This window comes from Lonchura striata, chromosome 4, assembly GCF_050655825.1.
Source record: "Lonchura striata isolate lonStrDom1 chromosome 4, ASM5065582v1, whole genome shotgun sequence".
Classification (NCBI taxonomy): domain Eukaryota; kingdom Metazoa; phylum Chordata; class Aves; order Passeriformes; family Estrildidae; genus Lonchura; species Lonchura striata.
In genome coordinates, this window is record NC_140706.1 from 9,338,779 (window position 1) to 9,356,770 (window position 17,992).

The window sequence follows — 17,992 nt, forward strand, 5'->3', positions numbered from 1 at the left end:
ATGGGAGAATGCAGGGACATGAATTCCTATGGAAACAAACCTAAATGTTGTTCTCCCCCTATTGCAGCATACCAGCATAACTGAAATAATCTATTTATTTTGTTTGTGTGCCAGCTCATTTCCTATAATGACCGAGTTCTTATCTCTTCCAAGGTGGCTTTATTGCAGTAGTTATGCATATCTGAATATCTTTGGCAGAAAGGTACTTCAGGATGATGTACAGCACAAGAAAGAATTACAATCACCCAGAAATCAATCTTTGGCAATACTTATAGCTTCAGCTCCTGCAGACTGATTTTAGGGGCAGAGAAGGGAACAGCTTGCGTGCCTATTGAGAGGATTCCTCTTGTGGCTTTTTGCTGTAGTCATGGGCTGGTTTAACCAGGCTAATTCAGGAACACCTAATGCGTAGCTAGTACACATTACACTCTTTCTAAAGTACTTCTGACAAATCTTAACTTCATGGAAAGTGAACATTTTGGATCTGTCTCCTAAAACAGCTGTAAAGAACTGAGCTAGATAGATGATGTGAAATAAATTAGTGTGGCTAAATTTAGGAATAGCTGCTTGCTGGATTTTGTTGCTGGGTTAATTTTCATGTCTGCAGTTGCCCTGAGGTAGGGAAAGTACACCTTTGCTTCCTTACAATCTTTACTTTCTGGAAAAGCCACAGGTAAAAAACTTCAAGTAGTCCAGGGAGTGCTTGTTTTCATCCTCTTAATGTCTGAAAATTCTCACTGTTCTGCTGGTTATGGTTAAAGCTTTCTGGATTTTTATTTTCTTTATGCCAAGCTATAACATCAACTGACAAACTGTACATCATTAATCATGTATTATCAGAATCACTTCCATCCTAATGGAACAGTAGGTACATTTGAATCATTAGGTCTGCTCTCTCTTCTAGAAAATGCATATGTCTCTAATTCCAACCCAGCTCTTCTAGTGTTAATTTGGCAAAGAAGAAACTTCCCAATTCAAACTGGCTTTATATCCTTACATTTAAAAAAGATAAACACTTTGCTCTTAGTTAACCTTTGCTCTACCATTCTGCTGTAACTTAGAAAAACACAACATTTGTTGGTCATGGTAAACCAACCATGGGTTTCTTGGGTATCTTAGAGCAGGAATACAGGAATTTGGGGTTCTTTATATTTTGACTGACTGATTTATGTAGGTAGTGCTACTATATGTGGTGGTGTGTAAGCACTTAAGGACTTTGTTAATTCCTGATTGTTCCTCATTACTCAAAGTGGATTTAGGTGCCTACAGAGACTTTCACTCTCTTATTAAGCATTTAGAAAAATTAACACCTACACATACATTCAAGATCACTTCATGAAAACGAGAGTGCTCCATGTAAACAGATTATGGCTTTTGTTGCTTGATGTAGTGGACATTGCAACTAAACTTTGTTAATTTGTACAATATCTTGTGCATGCACAAAGGACTCATGTAAAACTCTTCTTTGATATTCTTGATTGTTTCAGTGCAGAGACTATATTGAATCCCCAAATAGGAAAATTATTGAACATGTTTAACCAAGACTCTTATTATCCCTTCAGCTTTGCTAAATAAATGAGTGCAGATTTATGCCTTTAATCATGAACTCACTAGTAAGGACTCTTCAAATAAGAAATCCTTCAAGCCAGATGTTTTCCTCTAAATAAGAAAATGGAATTTCTATTGGAGCTCATATGAGAGCAAAAACCGAGTGAAATATCAGTCTTCATTTTTTAAAAAAATCTGGTAGCTATGCTGAGTACTATTTAACTACTTTTGGGGAGTACAAAACCCCTGAAATGTTAGAATTTCTGTTGATGCTAGCAGAAGCACTGTACAAATATGCAAAGGTCTTGAATTAGTTCCTAGGAAGAAGACAATGTCTGTATTTTAAGCAAGCATTTATTATTCTTTTTCCTCCCATGTGCCTGTACTGTATATTTAAGCCTTTCCTCTAATGGAAAGGGTAGCATGCACTTTTAAAAAAAACAGAAACTAAAATCCCTCACCATAGTAGCTAGGGCCTTAAAAAGAAGCAGAGGAGAAGCAGTAATGTGTACACCAAAAATTTACTTAAATATGCTGTTCTGAGAGTTGGCTGTTAGTATTCTATGTTCGGATTCATCTCCTGTCTTAACTGAGTCATTTCTCAGCACTTGGTTTAAGACAGGTTACCAAGTTCCAGTGAAGGGATTAGTCCCAACTTGCTGTAGGAAAGCAACCTGTATTTGGAGTTGGAATGATATTCCTCATTCTTGCTTCTGGCAGTGCTTGGAAAGAAAGGACTGGGAGGCAGTGGCACCCATGTGCATGTCTGGAACTGTTGTTAGCTCAGAGATCTTTCTTTGTCCAAATGTTGACAAAAGAGAGGATGGGAAGTGTGCTGCAAGACTCATCATGAAAGGTGATTTGTGCATAACAGACATGACTAAAGGCAAAAGATTTCTCATTTTGAAGTGTAGCCAAGTAAATAAGAGGAGAGCAAATTGTAGAAGGAAGTAGGAGAATTTAATATCCCTAAGCTTTGTACTTGTATGGTCAAGAAAATGAAACAAAAACGTACTGGGTGGTGGAAATAGAGTCTGCTTGAATGGGTTCTCTCTCTTAAAGGACAAAAATGTGAATTTAGATTAGACTTCAGTGCACTGAACTGCATTGTAACTCAGTGTAAATATACTTTCTCACTGTTCAGGTTAGCCAGCTGAACTACATCTTTTGGTGTAATTCTGCTGTAACAGATGGATATAAGGTCAGGTTTAGTTTAGCTGGCAGCATTCCTATTTAGGTAAACCATGAACCTGTGTTGTGCAATTTAATAATTAATTGTTAAACAAAAACAAAACTTAATTCTAAATGCTCTTCAACAGAAATGACAGCTTCATCTTTTATTATCATTGAGTTTTTAATTTAAAAATATGCAAAGTGAAAAACAGGAACCCTTGGAGAAGGGAAATCTTACTTAACATGTCAGTTCCCATTTCCATGTTCAGTTCTTCTCCAGACAAATAAGCTTCCTACTCTCCAGCAGACCTTTACTCTGCTGAAATCAGTCAGTGAGATGACTTTTTCTTTACTAATGCAGCACTTCAGGGCAGCATCTCAGATCCCAAAACAGATTTTAGTAAGTGTAAAAACATGTTTTACTAATTTTCATTTTTCATGTAATAATGGCTTAGTAATGAAAAAGGAAGAAGAGAGGTGGATGTAGAGTATTGTGTATACCTGGGTCTTGTCTGTGAAATGTCTTGTAAGACAGAAAAATAGTGGTTTTGTAGGAAGCTTTGTTTCCTTGTTCTAATTTTAAATTAAGCTACTGTAGCGGCAGACATTAATCATGATTCTGGAAACAGTTGTTTTTACAAATATAGATTTTTAAAAATACTCACAGAATTAGCAGTTATATTTTTATTTGTGGTTTCTTTCAATATCTTCATGTTAATCTTATTGCAAGTCAAAATCTCTTTGAAATGGTCCTTCATCTCATATTTTATTAGCTCTTACGTGATTCTACAAGACTTACCTTACTTCTAACCTCAGCTTGGGTGACTGACAATCTCTCTATTGGTGTATTTGTAAAAACTTGTTAAAACTCTACTATAAAATTAAAGTCTTTGGTTTAAATTCCACCTCAAACTCTACCTAGTTCCCCTTAACTTCATCAGAAGTTGCGTGCAACCAAGTGCTGAGGTTGGTGTTCAAACCAGACCATATTTACCCTTCAGAGCTAGTTCCTGCAACCAAGCAGCACAGGCTTAAATTATTAGTCTCTAATCTTGTGACAACACTACTAAAAAGAGTAAATCATTACCTTGATGTTGCATAACAGTTATTCTATTACAACATATCACATAATTGTTTTTTACTCCTAGACCAAGCTGGAGCTCTGAAGAAACTTCAGTTCAATGCGTGAGGACTGCAGGACAGGTATTTCCTCAAGTGGAGCATCTCTTATCTCAGAGTACTGTGGTATGGCTGAACTCTGGGTTTGCATTACTTGAAGTGTAATGTCTCCTAAACCTTTTACACAGACCTGTAGTCACACTGTTTTCACCAAACGTGTACTGAAGTCAGCTTCTGGTATTCCTTATAGTGATAAAACTACACCTTAGACACCTCAACTCGAGTAAGAGCTCCCATCTTTCTTTCTGTTCTGTTTTGTACCTATTCCTGGAAGGATTAGCTTTTTTTTTTCTGTCAATGATGTAAAGAGAAATTTAGCACAAAGAAACATGGACTATGAGCCTACAGGTCCTACTGGCAGATGAAAAACTTATAACTAGCTAATTCAAAACTGATCTGTAAACTTGACTAATCAAAATAAGGTACTTTGAACTATGGGTGAAAAAGTGACCTGACTTGCACAGCTGCTGAACATCTGCAGCTGTTAACTGCCTTTAATCAGTCAGGTTTAAACATTCAAGCTTTCCACTGTAATTTTTCAGTCAGCTAATCAGACTCCACTGTGGTGCCAGGTAGGCATGTTTCCAAAGCACTGTGCATTTTAAGTGAGTGAAGTGGGATTTGTTTATACAGACTTTTGTATATGTTCTGTGGGGAAATACAATTTCTGCTGTCAAAGTGGGTGTACCAACATACAGGAGCAGAGGACAATCAGTCCTCTGCAATCTCTGCTTGGTGTCTAGGAAAGAATCCTTACCTTCAGTATGTAACTGGAGCCTTGCATTAGGACTCATCAGAATGTTAACTAGAAAGGCTTTTCTGAGAAGAAAAAACACCCATTGCAGGAGGGGCACACAAGTCTTGCTATAAGCTTAGTAGTTTTCTTCCTCCTAAAAAGCTGGAAGAAGAAAATGATCTTGAAAAAAAATAATGAGGTTATAGGGAACAGGGTTGTCATCCTGGGTTTAGGAGAGCCCAAACAAATAATAAGATGATGCATAGTCTGGCACAAATGTATTCCACTCCCACCATCCATCAGCTTGTGTGGGTATTCTTACTCAGGAGTAAATTAAGCATGGCAGACTGCTGAGATTATGCTAGATAAATACTTGTTGTGTGGCTGTGCAGTGGGGAAGGATGGGAAATTTGGAAAGAAAGAGGAATATTTTAAATGTACTCTTCATGTTTAAGAACATGAAGAGGAGAACAGAGTTGGATAGCCAAACGATTCTCTAGCCACATAGAGGAAATTACTGTATTTGTGGGACGCTGTTATGGGAAGAACTCACAGTGAAATTTTTTTTCCTTCAGTACTCAAAGCCTTAGTGAGTCATCTGTCTCCTGCCTTCTTCTCCCTGCTCCAAAAAAAAAAAAAGGGAAAAGCCCTTATTTCTGTCCCTTGGCAAATGGCACAGCTGTTGTGCAGAAGGTTGTAGTAGTTCAGAATGCCACTGAGCCAAGTGCCTGACGAGGCCAGTTGAGGCATTGTCAGAGGGATGTGTGGATGTGTTCAATCTCACATCTTTTGCTTTGAGGTGCAGCTAAGCTTTCTCACAATGATGGAAACAACACTGATAAGATGGAATATCATGTTTGCAGAAGCATACAGTACTAGGTGATACCAAAGTGATTAAGTCTGGAAGCTGTCTGTCACGTTGGCACAGTGCCTGCTGTGCCTCTGCTGCCAGGCTGTTTCTCCATGGCTGCACAGCATCCCCATTCCTTCAGTGGACAGCAGTTGTGTTTGTTCTCCTCCCTGCTGGCTGGTGGCTTCTCTGCTTTGTTCACTGGTCCTAGAGGAATGAGAGGACTGCCAGGAGTAGAAAGATGTGCTAGTGGGAGAGAAAGGTGTCACAGTGCTGCTGATGCCACCTGTGCACTTGCACTCATGGATTTGGCTCCCCAGCAGAGTTGGGTTGGCAGGTGGCAAGGGCTTAGTGACAAATCTGTTAATTACTAAAGATGTACTAATTGCTGTTCTAATGGGCTACAACAGTGTCATGGTATTTAAAAATTACTTGGTTGTAGGAAGCTCTCTGCTGGGCAGCTGAACTGGGAGCTGGGTCTCCTGAGTTAGAGGTCTTGTTCCAAGGGATGTGTCAATAACTTGATTGACAAACTTTGCTTATTGAGAGGACAAGCAGAAAGGATTTGCAGCAGTGTCTTTGCTGTGAAATCTAGCAAACAGAAGTCTTTTGGATTGAAGCTCTTAGTTTGGCAAATTTACACATTTCCCTTCTTTCCTGGAGTGTTCTCTTCCATTTTAGATAGCAGGAAACATATTAACTAGATGCAGCTAATTAATCCTTGTTTCTGTGCCTGCACCATTTCTGTCTTCCTAGTCAACATACTGAGTAATTTGCCTGCCACATATTATTCGTGCTCTTTAATTTTTGTAGCCCTTGGGAGATAAAGTGCATGGCCTTACCAGAATTTTGGTCTAAATGTGCTTGCTAATCTATGCTAATTGAGAAGGTATGTGGAAGAAACACACCTGACACATGAATCAGGACTTTGAAGTGTCATTCTTACAGAAATGAGAAAGCTGTCTCCCCCCACAGTCCTTAGTAGCTCTACAGCTACTATGGCATTGGGCAGAGTTCCTTTCCCTTAGTTTCTTATTGTTGAAATTTTAGAGTTTTGAGCAACTTGAAGGCAAAGACCACATATGAACTTGGCCTGATACTCAGCTGTTAGTCCACATAAAAAGCTGGTATAAACCTGATGTGTTCATAATAATCCTGTTTTAAGAAGAGAAACTGTATCACTATTCACTGTTTAACCCTAGTGACCTACAGTCTAGTGGGTTTATGTTGCACATTTCAACAAAATTGCACATTTCAGCTCCCTCTAGAAACGAGGGTGCTTCTATTGGAATGAAAAGGGCTGATGGTAGTGTTCTGTAGGGCAGCCAAAATGTCAAATGAATGGCGAGTTTTGGGGAATAGATTCCTTGTGATTTCTAACTGAGCAATTTGCTGTCCAGCCAAGTGGAATGAAAAATAATAAAGAAAACCAATACAGCATTCCGAAGGAGCAAAAAAAAAAGAGTTTTAAAATTCCAAGGTATACGACAGGTAAGAACTCTTCTTCAACAATTCTCTTGTCCTTGCTGACTAAAGGATTATTTTTCCACATCCAGTTAAACTATAACTAGTGCAGTATTTGCACTTGATTGTACTGTGCCAGCTGCTGGTTCTCGGGTAGACTGCACAGGAGAGAAAGTGGTACTGGAGCAATGGCTCTGACCTACAGTGATTTTGTGATTATATCAATCTTTGCTAATCTGTGATGATGCCAAATTTAGAAATTTTTCATAGAAGTCTGTAGACAATTTTTTTTCAAGTATGTAATGGGATAACTGTAGTTTGAAGTGTTGGGCTTGTTAGGTTTTGATCTGTTGGAGATGTAGCTGACAGGAATTGGAAATTAGCTCTGCTGTATCTTGGAAACGTATTTCATTGATACAGTGTCTTACTATGTAAAAATAAGTGACTTGAATGCATGAAAGATTGCCACATAATTTCTGGAAGAAGAGGGGGCTTTTTGGACAGAGTGTAATGTTCTTTTAATGCTTTTTGGTACACCTCCAAAGCTGAGAGTTATTTTATGGCTGTAGAGATAAACAATTAACAAAGTGCAGCTACACTTTGATAGAGTTATTATGTGCAATTCTTTAGAGGATTTAAAGTGGATCAGTCTGTATGATTTTATATACTAAACAAAATACCACAAATAGCATTAAATATTTTTTAAATGTGTAGAAAGAGTATTTTCCTCCTGTAAAGTTCAGCTTTTGTAGATCTTTTATTTTGTGGTAACAGTAACACCCACAGCTGAATCAATGCATCTGTGATGTTGTTTGGCTTGGGTCTAGATGAAATGTTTACTATACAAAGATGTCAGGTTTGATTACTTATGTTGAAATGGGACCAATCCCATTGACCTAAATTTCTGAACTTCCTTTGTGCAAGTGAAATCCAGCTTCAATTCTTCATTGTGTACAAGAAGTGGTTTGTATTTAGAATGCCTTAAAAATATCTAGGATGTGTATAGCAGGAAGAGATTCTGTAAATCGTGCAAAAGCTTTTGCTGGAAATGTTATATGCTCCATATAAATTCTGTGTAGAACCAAAACCTGGAAATGAGAGTGCTATTCAGACTCCTTGGGCATAATGACTGTTAGTTCCAGGCAGTGCATAAATATAAGATTTTAGAGGTTGTAAAGGAGCCCTTCTGTCATAACCAGGTCATCTCTGTAAAGAGTCTCACTGCACTGTTTTGAAAGAGCTTTTCAAAGGAATTATAAAAAGAATGTGCACAAAGGCAATGTATTCTTTGGAGCTCATCCTGCCAAGAATAGAACTGCTGACATTCATAGCATACACCATTTCTTTAAGAACTGTAGATATATGTATTTCCCTATGTGTGTGTGTGCATGTTTCTTTTCAGTCTGTAATAAAGAAAAGTTTGTTTCAGTGGTGAAAAATCAATGAGACCAGGGGTCAGACAAATGACCTTTGGACCACTCTTGACCATGAGAGTGGAAGCAATAGGCAGTGCTATAAGGTGTTTGAGAAAGGATTTGAAAATAAGCAAGTTCTCTATGGTAGGATAGGTTAGTGTGATGCCTAGAAGCATCTTAAAATTAAATAAGTGGAGGGAATATTCTAATTAGACTGTAGAGTGGGTGTAAAATATTCCAGGTTCCTGCTAGATTAAAATTTTGTCTGTAATAATTTTAAAAGTTTTGATGGGAAGGAAGTGGGAGTATCTTTTAAAATTAGTGTTCCTGTTTACAGATTCCTTTTTTAGCTCACTTAATGGGACAATAGGAATAGCTGTATGGAGTCAGATCCGAGGAGAGCTTGCAGATGAGTGTAAGAACTTGGCACAGGTATAGAATATTCTTCTAGCCTAAGAATTTGCACCTCAGGGGCTTATTGGAGTAATTTTAAAGTGCCAGAGACTGATGTCTTGGAATCTGATCTCACTCTGCACTAAGTGAGATGTGTTACAGTGTTTTTTTTTTTTTTCCTTAGTTTTCCTTCTCTGAAATATTAATGGTTTCCAATCTAGGAAAGGTTGTGATTTACATGTGCTGTCCCATTGCATCTTTTCCCATTATATGTAGTGTTCTGAGGTCCTTTCTCCAGAATGAAGAAGTTATACTCTGATAAACACCTTTATAAAGCTTGTGTCTTGGCATACAGGACAGGTCGGGAAAGGAGCTGATATGAGAAGAGCTACATGACATCAAGGTTAGATGGAAGTAAGAATTTAGAGTTTGGATTTTGGATCCTTGCCTTTGTTCTATCTTACTGTCAGGAGTTTATTTTCATAATATTATGCCAGGGGTTTGTACCTATTTGGAAGCCTTGCTGCAAACTTCTGGCACCATGGCAGTAATATGTTTGATTAGGCAAACTGGTTTGTGGTGTGAAATATGACTGTTGTTCATGTCTTATGAAGCATTGCATATGACTGTCTTCTGTGCTTGAAAATAGCCCTGTGTGAGCTCATTTTTGAATGCAGTTCTACAGCTCTGGAGACTTGAGTTAATGTCAGGATAATCTTTGCTGTTGGAGTTCATTTACACAAGATTTAGGGGGAGTGAATTTCTTTCTTTTTAGTCATCCTTCTGAAGGAAGTAGTGACTTCCATAAAGAAATTATAATAGAAAAGGCCATTGTCCAAATTATCTTGTAAAAGAAGCTCATTGGATGAAATTATACATTTTATGGTTATTTTATGTGATATGAATTGACTGTCCCCTCTCATGTCCTCCAGATTAAAACTGTTTCTTTACTGCTGTCTTTCTGGAGCAGCTTTGCAGTGTACATTTGTTTTAATTTTAAAATCTTCACTTGAAATCCTAATTACACATTATGTGGTGTTTATAATTTAATTCATCTTTTGTAGAAAGTAAGCATAAGCTTATAGAGTTTCTTCTTTCTGGTGGTACTTGCTAAAAAAAGCCAAAACAAAGCAAAAAGTCGCCTAAACCCAAAGGTAATATATACCAAAAGTGATGAAATACACGGTAGCCTTGAATTCTAGTTATTGTCAACCATGCCCTTACCTGTTTCAGTCCTTTGATCCAGTGTTTTGTGTGGTGGGAGTGGTAAAATACTTATGCTTTACCACATCCTTTGGAGAAGTTAATATGGTGATTTAAAAAGGAACAGTAACTGGAACAAGGAATCCATGTTTCTGGTGCACCTACTTACCTGGATCAGGCTTTGAGCACAGGGAGCTTCAAAGCTGCTGGAGGTGGGGACAGTCCATTAGTAACACAACCCAGTTGGGCCTTCTAATTCTATAAATCACACTTGCATGGTTATTAGCTTATTTGGATATTCTGGTTCATAGTCAGAGTTTCCAAGTCTGAGAACAACAAGCTCTGAGATGCTTCACTGCATTATTATTTAAAGCCTGGCACCACCTACTGTGTTGTACTGCAGTATAGTACAGAGTGAGTCTTTGCAGTTACACTGTGTCCTTATAGTCTCTATACAAGCAAAACAAAAATAGAAAATCTTCGTTTTGTTTTGTTTTTTCAGGGTCTAGCAGAAGTAGAGCTTCCTCTTTGGTGCTGGCTACAGCCTTTTGCTTGAAGAGGTATATTTACTTAACCATAAGGTTCCTGCAGCCACCAGGAGAGGGAAACACAGGCTTGAAGGACTCAAAAATGACATGACCAAATGCTTCCTCTAAACCAGGGCTTACTGCGTTTGTTTCTGATTCAATTAGTAGCTTGTTATTGGGGTCAGTGGGTTTATGAATTGACTCACTGCATTTTTTGTTGATAGGCGTGCAAAAGGACATTATAAGCTTTATGTGGTTTTGTTTGTTCTAATATCCAACTGCAGGAATGTTTTAAAATTGCTTATATTCAGTAATTTTATTGTTGATTTGCGTATTCCTTTAGAAAAAACACTCTCTTTAGCTATAGTAGTCTTGGATCTCAGTTACATTAGTCTTGTACCAGTACAGTATACAATGAACCCATGGATGTTGTATGTCTTGCCAGAATGACTTAGTATCATAAAAAAATTAAATCTCTTTTCTTTTTTTTTCCTTTTGGACACTTGATGTACTTAAAATCAATATATGTAAAATTCTAAGAGCGAAAAAGTCTTTCCTAACAACAGAATTAATGTCATATGGCAAGATACCTGCTGGTTAAATGTACCTGTCAGATATGCTTTAAAATCGCTAATAAATATTTGACTCCTTCCAGTACCTTTCTAAAAGCCTTTAGTTAGATGTTGCTTTTACTAAAATTCAATGGTCCACCAGCTAACATGTTTAACATTGTTTTGACATCAAAGCAGAAATTATTTTAGAGTCCAACAGTGCTTCCTAATATATCAGTTTTGTGTACCTTAGTGATAGAATTGTGTGCAGTTAATCACAAACCAGCCTAGCAGTAAAATTGTTGGAACTGAATATTTCTGCCAAGGAAATAAATCTTTTGTGGAAACTCCCACTTTCAGTATCTATGTGTATTTGGGGAAACTCCCTTTGCAGCTGTCTTCAGGAGTAGGATCTTGGCAATCATATTTGTACTTCTGCTAGTTACATAATTTTTTAACCTATGTTCTATTTTAAATTGTTCTACAAGCAGTGATGAGAGCAGTTAATCACAGCCATAGACATTTACAGTCTTTTGTATGAGGACTTTGTATATAAATAACAGTTAAAATGAACAAAGAAGATTCATTTATTTTCAATAGTAAAAGGAAATGGAGTGTTGGTAATGTATCTGAATTTATATAAAAAAAATTTGCTGCCTTTCGATTCATCTTCAGGACTTGCCTTCTACTTTAGGTGTTGTTTATACCAAATGTTACTGGTGTGATCTGACTGGCACAGACTTGACCCAGTTAACTCCCTGGGGTTTTGAGGGGCCTTTTGATTTAGTAGAAATCTGTTAAACTTGAAAAGCTACACATAACAATTTTGCCCACATTGAAAATTATGCTGAAACAGCTGTACTGGTCTTAATTCATAGAACCATTTAGGGTGGAGAAGACCTCTGAGATCACTGAGTCTTGAATTTCAATCTAGCACCAACGCCTGCTCACCACTAAACCATGTCCCCAAGTGCCACATCCACATTCTTTAAACACCTCCAGAGATGGTGACTCCACCACTTCTCTGGGCAGCCCATTCCAATGCTTGACAACCCTTTCTGTGAAGAATTGATTTCCAAATATTCAACCTAAATCTCCCCTGGCACAAGCTGGGGCTGTTTCCTCCCATCCTGTTCCTTGGTACCTGAGAAAAGAGACTGATCCTCACCTGGCTACAACCTCCTGAAAGGGAACTGGAGGCAGTGAGAAGGTCTCCCTGAGCCTCCTTTTCTCCAGGCTAAACACCCCCAACTGCTCCTCACAGGTGCCCCAGACCCTTCCCCAGCCCCGTTGCCCTTCTCTGGACACAATCCAGCCCCCCATTGTTTTTTTGGGAGTGAGGAGCCCTACAAGACATTAATATGAAGTCTTGAATTATTTTTCAAGGCTGGCTGGTATAAGTGAATCTAAGTTCTTATATTGAGAGTTTACAGATGGTTCTTGTCTTCCAGCTGCTCAATCTAATTTACTTTTTTAGAAGCTATGCATGAACTGCCAGTACTTTGTAGCTGTACTTTGAGCAATATATGACATTAACTGTATCCCAAAATCAAAATCATGTCATCATCTTCTAGGATGTGTGCCAAACTGCTTGATGAGACAGTCATGAAAAGTTACAACTTTGTTTTAAAATTGAAATGCTCATTCTCTGAGATATGGCTTATTTATTGCAGACCAGTACTGGCCGGCATTTTTTGAAGTTCCAAGCCAACAATATGTCTATAGATGTTTAGAACCTAAGAGCCACTAGGGTATAAGTAGAAACTTGGAAGCTTTCTGACTTTAAGTGTTTTTTGGGTTTTGATTGAATTTATATTATGAGGACTTCAGTTGCCTATTTTAAGTATATGTAACAAATAAGTAAAAATATTATCAGGACTTCTTCATGTCTTCTGAAGTAAGCTGAAGGAAGGGATGATGGTTAAAATTTAAAGTATAGGAGTTCTTTTGACAGTGAAAGAGGATTTTTGTAAGTTGTGGCCTCATTTCCTTGTTGCTGGTTTATCTTTTAATTTTTTTATAAAGATAACAATGCAGTTCACCCAGCAGAAGTAATTCTGATGGATGGTTATTTGTATTTTACAAGGTTGCCTTACTTAATAGATGAAGGATTCAGGCGAGTAATTTACACTTGCTCTTTTACAATCTGCAGCTGTGAATCATGCAGCTGACAAATACATTATCTCCCAATATAATGGCTGTGTTTCCACTATCATCTAGAAGCTTGAGACTAAACTAGTTTGGTAGAATTAATAAAATACTAACATTTCTAATAATCTACTCCTGACTCAAATTTAGGACACATTCTGTTCATCCCTTTTTAATGCTTTATTATACTGTGGACTTCCATGGAAATATATAATGTATGAAACCTTACATTATTCTGAGTAGAACTTAACTTCTGAGCTGACAGAAAGTGTTGTTCGTGCTATTTTATTTTTTTTTAGCACTTTGTTGATTTTTCTGCCTTGCCTGTTGCTGTGCTCTTCTTGTGCTGTTTTTATTTGCAGTCCATTCTTACAGTTTCCTGTAAATTTGTCAGCAAGAGGAAGTGCTCCCACTGCAGACATAGCTCAGCCCTGCGGTGAGACAAGTGAATTTATACCAGCAAGGACAGTGTTCTGCCATGTGTGTTTGTGCCCTCACATCCCATTAACTAATGATTGGTAGGATTGCTTTGGTCTGCCAGCAAGAACTGTTCCTGACAATGGCAGGGAAGACTGGCTGACTTCCTCAGGCAGCAGCCCTGCTGGAATGAAATCCAAGTCTTGGTTTCAGATGCTTTGGTTCTTCCTTTTAAGTCTGAGTGATACTTTATAACTTAGAAAGAAATGGAGTATCTCTTTTGGAGTGAAATTCTTTCTAGGCCAGCTTGATGCAAGGCTGCTTCTCACCACTGATTTCATGGGGACAATGAAGATTAATCTGAAAACCTTATACCAAAGGTCTATGCCTAATAGAATTTTGCTTTGGGAAGGAGGTTCTATTTAATACTCTTTCACTTCCCTGGCGGACATGTCAATCAAATCCATAAAGTTTTCATGTTTTTTTCAGATTCCTTATTTGCAATTTTGAAATACAATCCTTATGGTGAATGTTTGGTCTAGAAAGCTAAACTGAATTTGCAGTCTCCCAAAACTGTGAAACATCTAAACTTTGGTTGTTCCTTGGTGGAACACCTGTTGTGTGTGTGTGTGTGAAGTGTCTTCTGTTCTGACTCTGGGACCATCTTGATAGTGTTGGAAATCACCAGAGAAGTCAAAATGGGATCTTGGAACTTGAAATGAAAAATTCTGCTTCATTTCTGAGTACTAAAATTAGGAAAGAGAGAGAGTACAGCATGAGAAAGGTGAGAGGGGAAAAGCAGTACCTCAGGAACATGTGTTGGATGAAGAGGCATGGTTTAATGAGAATGTTGAGGCCAAAGAGTGTGGTAGTAGAAGTCGTGGAGTTTGGAGGGGAAAACCAGGAGTTAGGTGTGTCATATCAGAAAAGGGAAAGAGGAACTGAAGTATTTTTTCCAGTATTGCATATACTCAAGTGCTGTCATTCTAAATCTATTTTTTTTTTTACTAAATTGGAGAAACAGCTTGCAAAGATGCTAATGCAGACTCAGAAGAGTATACTTAGATAAAAGAGAACTCAGGGAGGAAAGATAGATTTAGAGCAGTGGGCCTTAAATGAGTAACGGATACTGTAACAAATAAAGCAAGTGAATTAATTCACAAAGCACTGAGATTAGTCCTCTGTAATTACTTTCTGTGTGAAAAATCTGTCAAGCCACTGAGACAACTGGGTATTGATCCTTATTGCAGAGCACTGGGATCTTTTGTTCTGATATGCAGATCCTTTTGGCTAACAGCAGGTGTGTGGTATTTATGGTTCAGTTTCCCTTCCTATAGAGCCTGGCAATGGAAGGAGTGCAAATGGGTGCCCTATGGTGGGAGAGCTGGTTTTTCTAGCCCATACAGCCGTGAGCAGTTTCTGAAATGTTACTTTCTTTTGTGCTTTGACTGTTGGGTCATTTACAAAAGGAGATGTTGTATGGAGACTTCTTCCTTCTATTTTGGGATACAGATTTATGGCTATTTCCTCCGAAATATGTGAAGTAAGCTTTTCTTGACATACTTATAGATGTTTTGACCATAATTCAGAAACTTGCTAGTTGATTTTGTCGTGCTCAAACTTTTGAGCCTGGAATGTTGTTTCAATCTAGACAAGTTAGTGAAACACTTGAATCCTTTTAAGAACGCCAGATGAAAGTAATTGTAAATCAATTACATTTATTCATTATCGGTTGGCGATACTTGTGAGCAATTGTGCACTGTCAACCTCTTGAATTTGAATTTTATTGCCTTTTGTGGTTTGTGTACCATCAACCATACCGGCCAGACTTGTTCTAAAGCATATTCATGCTGCAGAATTTTTCAGGATGGCTGTTTTGATTGTCTTGGGTTGAAGAGGGAAGGAGAAGCTCCAGCTGTGGGGAAGAAAACAGGTTAAATACTTACAGTTCTGTGGTGCAGTGCAAGTAGCTGAGGCACAGGCTCTTCAGAAGCACGGGCAGCATTTCTGAGCCGTGTCTCTGCCAGAGCGGGAGCTCCAGCACATTGGGAGAAAAAAGGACGACTTTCTTCTTCTCCCATAGGAAAGTGATTGATTGAAAGGTGCGTAGGAAGAAAGTGAGCACTGGAAAATCCCCTCTGCTTTCTAGCACGATGTCTGCCGGGCGTTGGAGCTGTGCGGGAATTGATTTATAACCTGTCTGGGAAGCTGGGAGATCTGACAGAGATAGCGCTGCCCGCAGCCGGTGGGGGGAACAGGAAGTAACAAAGGAAACAAGTCATTGCCTGGCGTCACTTTTGGCCACAGTGCACTGCAGATGCACAAGCAGCTGGGGCAGGCTTTCTTCTCCTTTTGTGTGTTGAGCAGACGGCAGCTGCAGCTGTGGCTTTCAACCTGGGAGTACCCAAACGCGGGAGAGGTGCAGGGATGTTCCTGCCATGCCTGAGAGGGGTCATAAGTTGTTAATGGCTTTGTCATCACAAAGGAAACAATCATTCGCTGAAACTGTCTGCAGAAGAACTATGTGTCGGTCGGACAAGGTCACCAGGTTAGTGCTTCTTGTGGCTTGTGTTTGTCATCCTTTCTTCTTCAGGTTGAGAGCAGACTGCAGCTAAGAGTGGGACATGGTATCTGAGCTAAAATACTTGAACTCGTGCAGAAAATTCAATGATAAAGGATTGGAGTGGGAAGAGATGAGTTGGGTGTTGGTTGAAAACTTGTCAGAAAAGAAAAGCAAGTTGAAGCAAGTTAAAGAGAGTGAATTTAGTTATACGCCGTATCTCAGTTGGGCTTATTTCTCTGTTCCCTTTGTCTTGTAAGATCTTGTTTCTACTTCAGTGTTTGTACTGTGCTATTAATCTTTCTGAGAGAGTATTGTGAAAGGGGCTGTTAGAGGTATTAAGAAATGGAATGTGTAACCAGAAAAAGTAGGCGAGATATAGAAAAGTATTTTAGAAGTACTGGAGAATAGTTAATAAATTTACAAGAGCAAATTTACAATCTGATAATTCTGCAGAAAGCAGTATTAAGAACAGATGGTACATGTTTAGATGATTGAAACAGAAATTATTCTAACTGAGAATTGCTAAGAGCGTGTAGGGGAAACTTTTCCTGTTCTGCACTGTGTAATGCTGCCTCATTTTTGGTAAAGCCTGATACTTCAGTCTCCCTCTGCATAATTTAGCTATGTTTTGCTTCCACTAAAAATTTAAGGACTAGAGGTTATGAGATTACAGTTGTAAAAGTTCTCAGTAATTGGCATAGAGAGCGTTGTTACAAATTCAGGCTGGTTTTTTGTTTTTTCCAGCATGACCAAACAGGGCCAGATCATAAATATTATTGTAATATGTGATAACTTTTAAAACAACTATTGGCAGCTGTAATCTCAGAAGAGGGTAATATTTTTTTTGCCTATATACTGCAAGATGTGGAGATAATCACATCTGCCATATATTCTGCTGAAGTTAAGCAAGATCTGAGGACTTTTCCAGGATGCAATCCTTAATTGAATCAACTTGTATTTGCTCTAATTGGGCTGAACTCCAATAACTCTTAAGGCCAAGAGGGATAAGTGTTCTTCTACAATGTAATCCAGATTTTTCATGTGGCAGAATTTTACTTTTACTCGTGGAGGGCCTTTCAGCCTGTAAAGTTATACCCTAGCCTTCCTTCTAGCTATTCTCTATCCATTGAGCGAGCAGTTAGATTAAAATTGCCTCACAGATATAGATCTTTACCTGCTACACAATAACAGAAGTCTGCTATCCATTCAGAGTTTGAACTTGGTGGCAGTACTACGTTTCAGTACTATGTTTCACTTCTGTATCTGACTGGCCCTATCCTGGTTACGAGATGAAGTGTGTGAATTCACTTTTTTTCCTGCTGTTTAACTTTCAGGGTACTTTGAAATAAAAGCTGGCTCATTGTGATAGTGTTTGAGAAAAGTATACTGATGTGATAGACTTGGGGTGACTTTGATACATTAGCAATACACTGCAAATTGTTTTAGTTTTCAGTCTGGTAGACCAGTTTGTATATAAGAAGCAGTTACAATAGTGATTATAAAAGCTCTGTATCATGCTCCAGGGTGCTGATTGCACCCTTCTGTCTTTCCAAAAGCACTCTTGAATGATGAAGAACATCCTAGAAACTGCTGTTCTACTATTTCTCCTGCTACACTGCAAGGCCTTTCATCTCCCTCATAGGCATATAATTGTCACAGGGATCACCTGAGAAATAGTGATGCAAGACCTTTCCCTGACTGCTGCGGTCCTCTTCTTGTTCAGAGGGTTCCATTCAGTGGGGGAGAAAATTAATTCAGTAGCCACATGCAGTGGGTTTGGGACTTGGTGGAAAAACTGGTTAAAAATATGTATCTAATTCCTTGG

At 38.4% G+C, this 17,992-nt stretch overlaps 1 protein-coding gene across 4 annotated transcripts in view; it reads left to right on the plus strand.

Annotated features, from left to right (window-relative positions):
- Positions 1-17,992, plus strand: part of SH3BP2 (SH3 domain binding protein 2) — a 36,362-nt gene that overhangs the window by 3,351 nt on the left and 15,019 nt on the right. Inside the window, exon 2 of one of the 4 annotated variants that reach the window (XM_085577620.1) lies at positions 3,870-3,966. Coding sequence is in view for 2 of the 4 variants with exons in the window: in XM_021550693.3 (XP_021406368.3) it covers positions 16,043-16,152 (110 nt within the window). In the remaining 2 variants the exon portion in view is untranslated. Of the gene's footprint in view, positions 1-3,869; positions 3,967-15,842; positions 16,153-17,992 lie in introns of those variants that run through there. The other 3 variants (XM_021550696.3, XM_021550693.3, XM_021550695.3) reach the window with 3 other exon arrangements.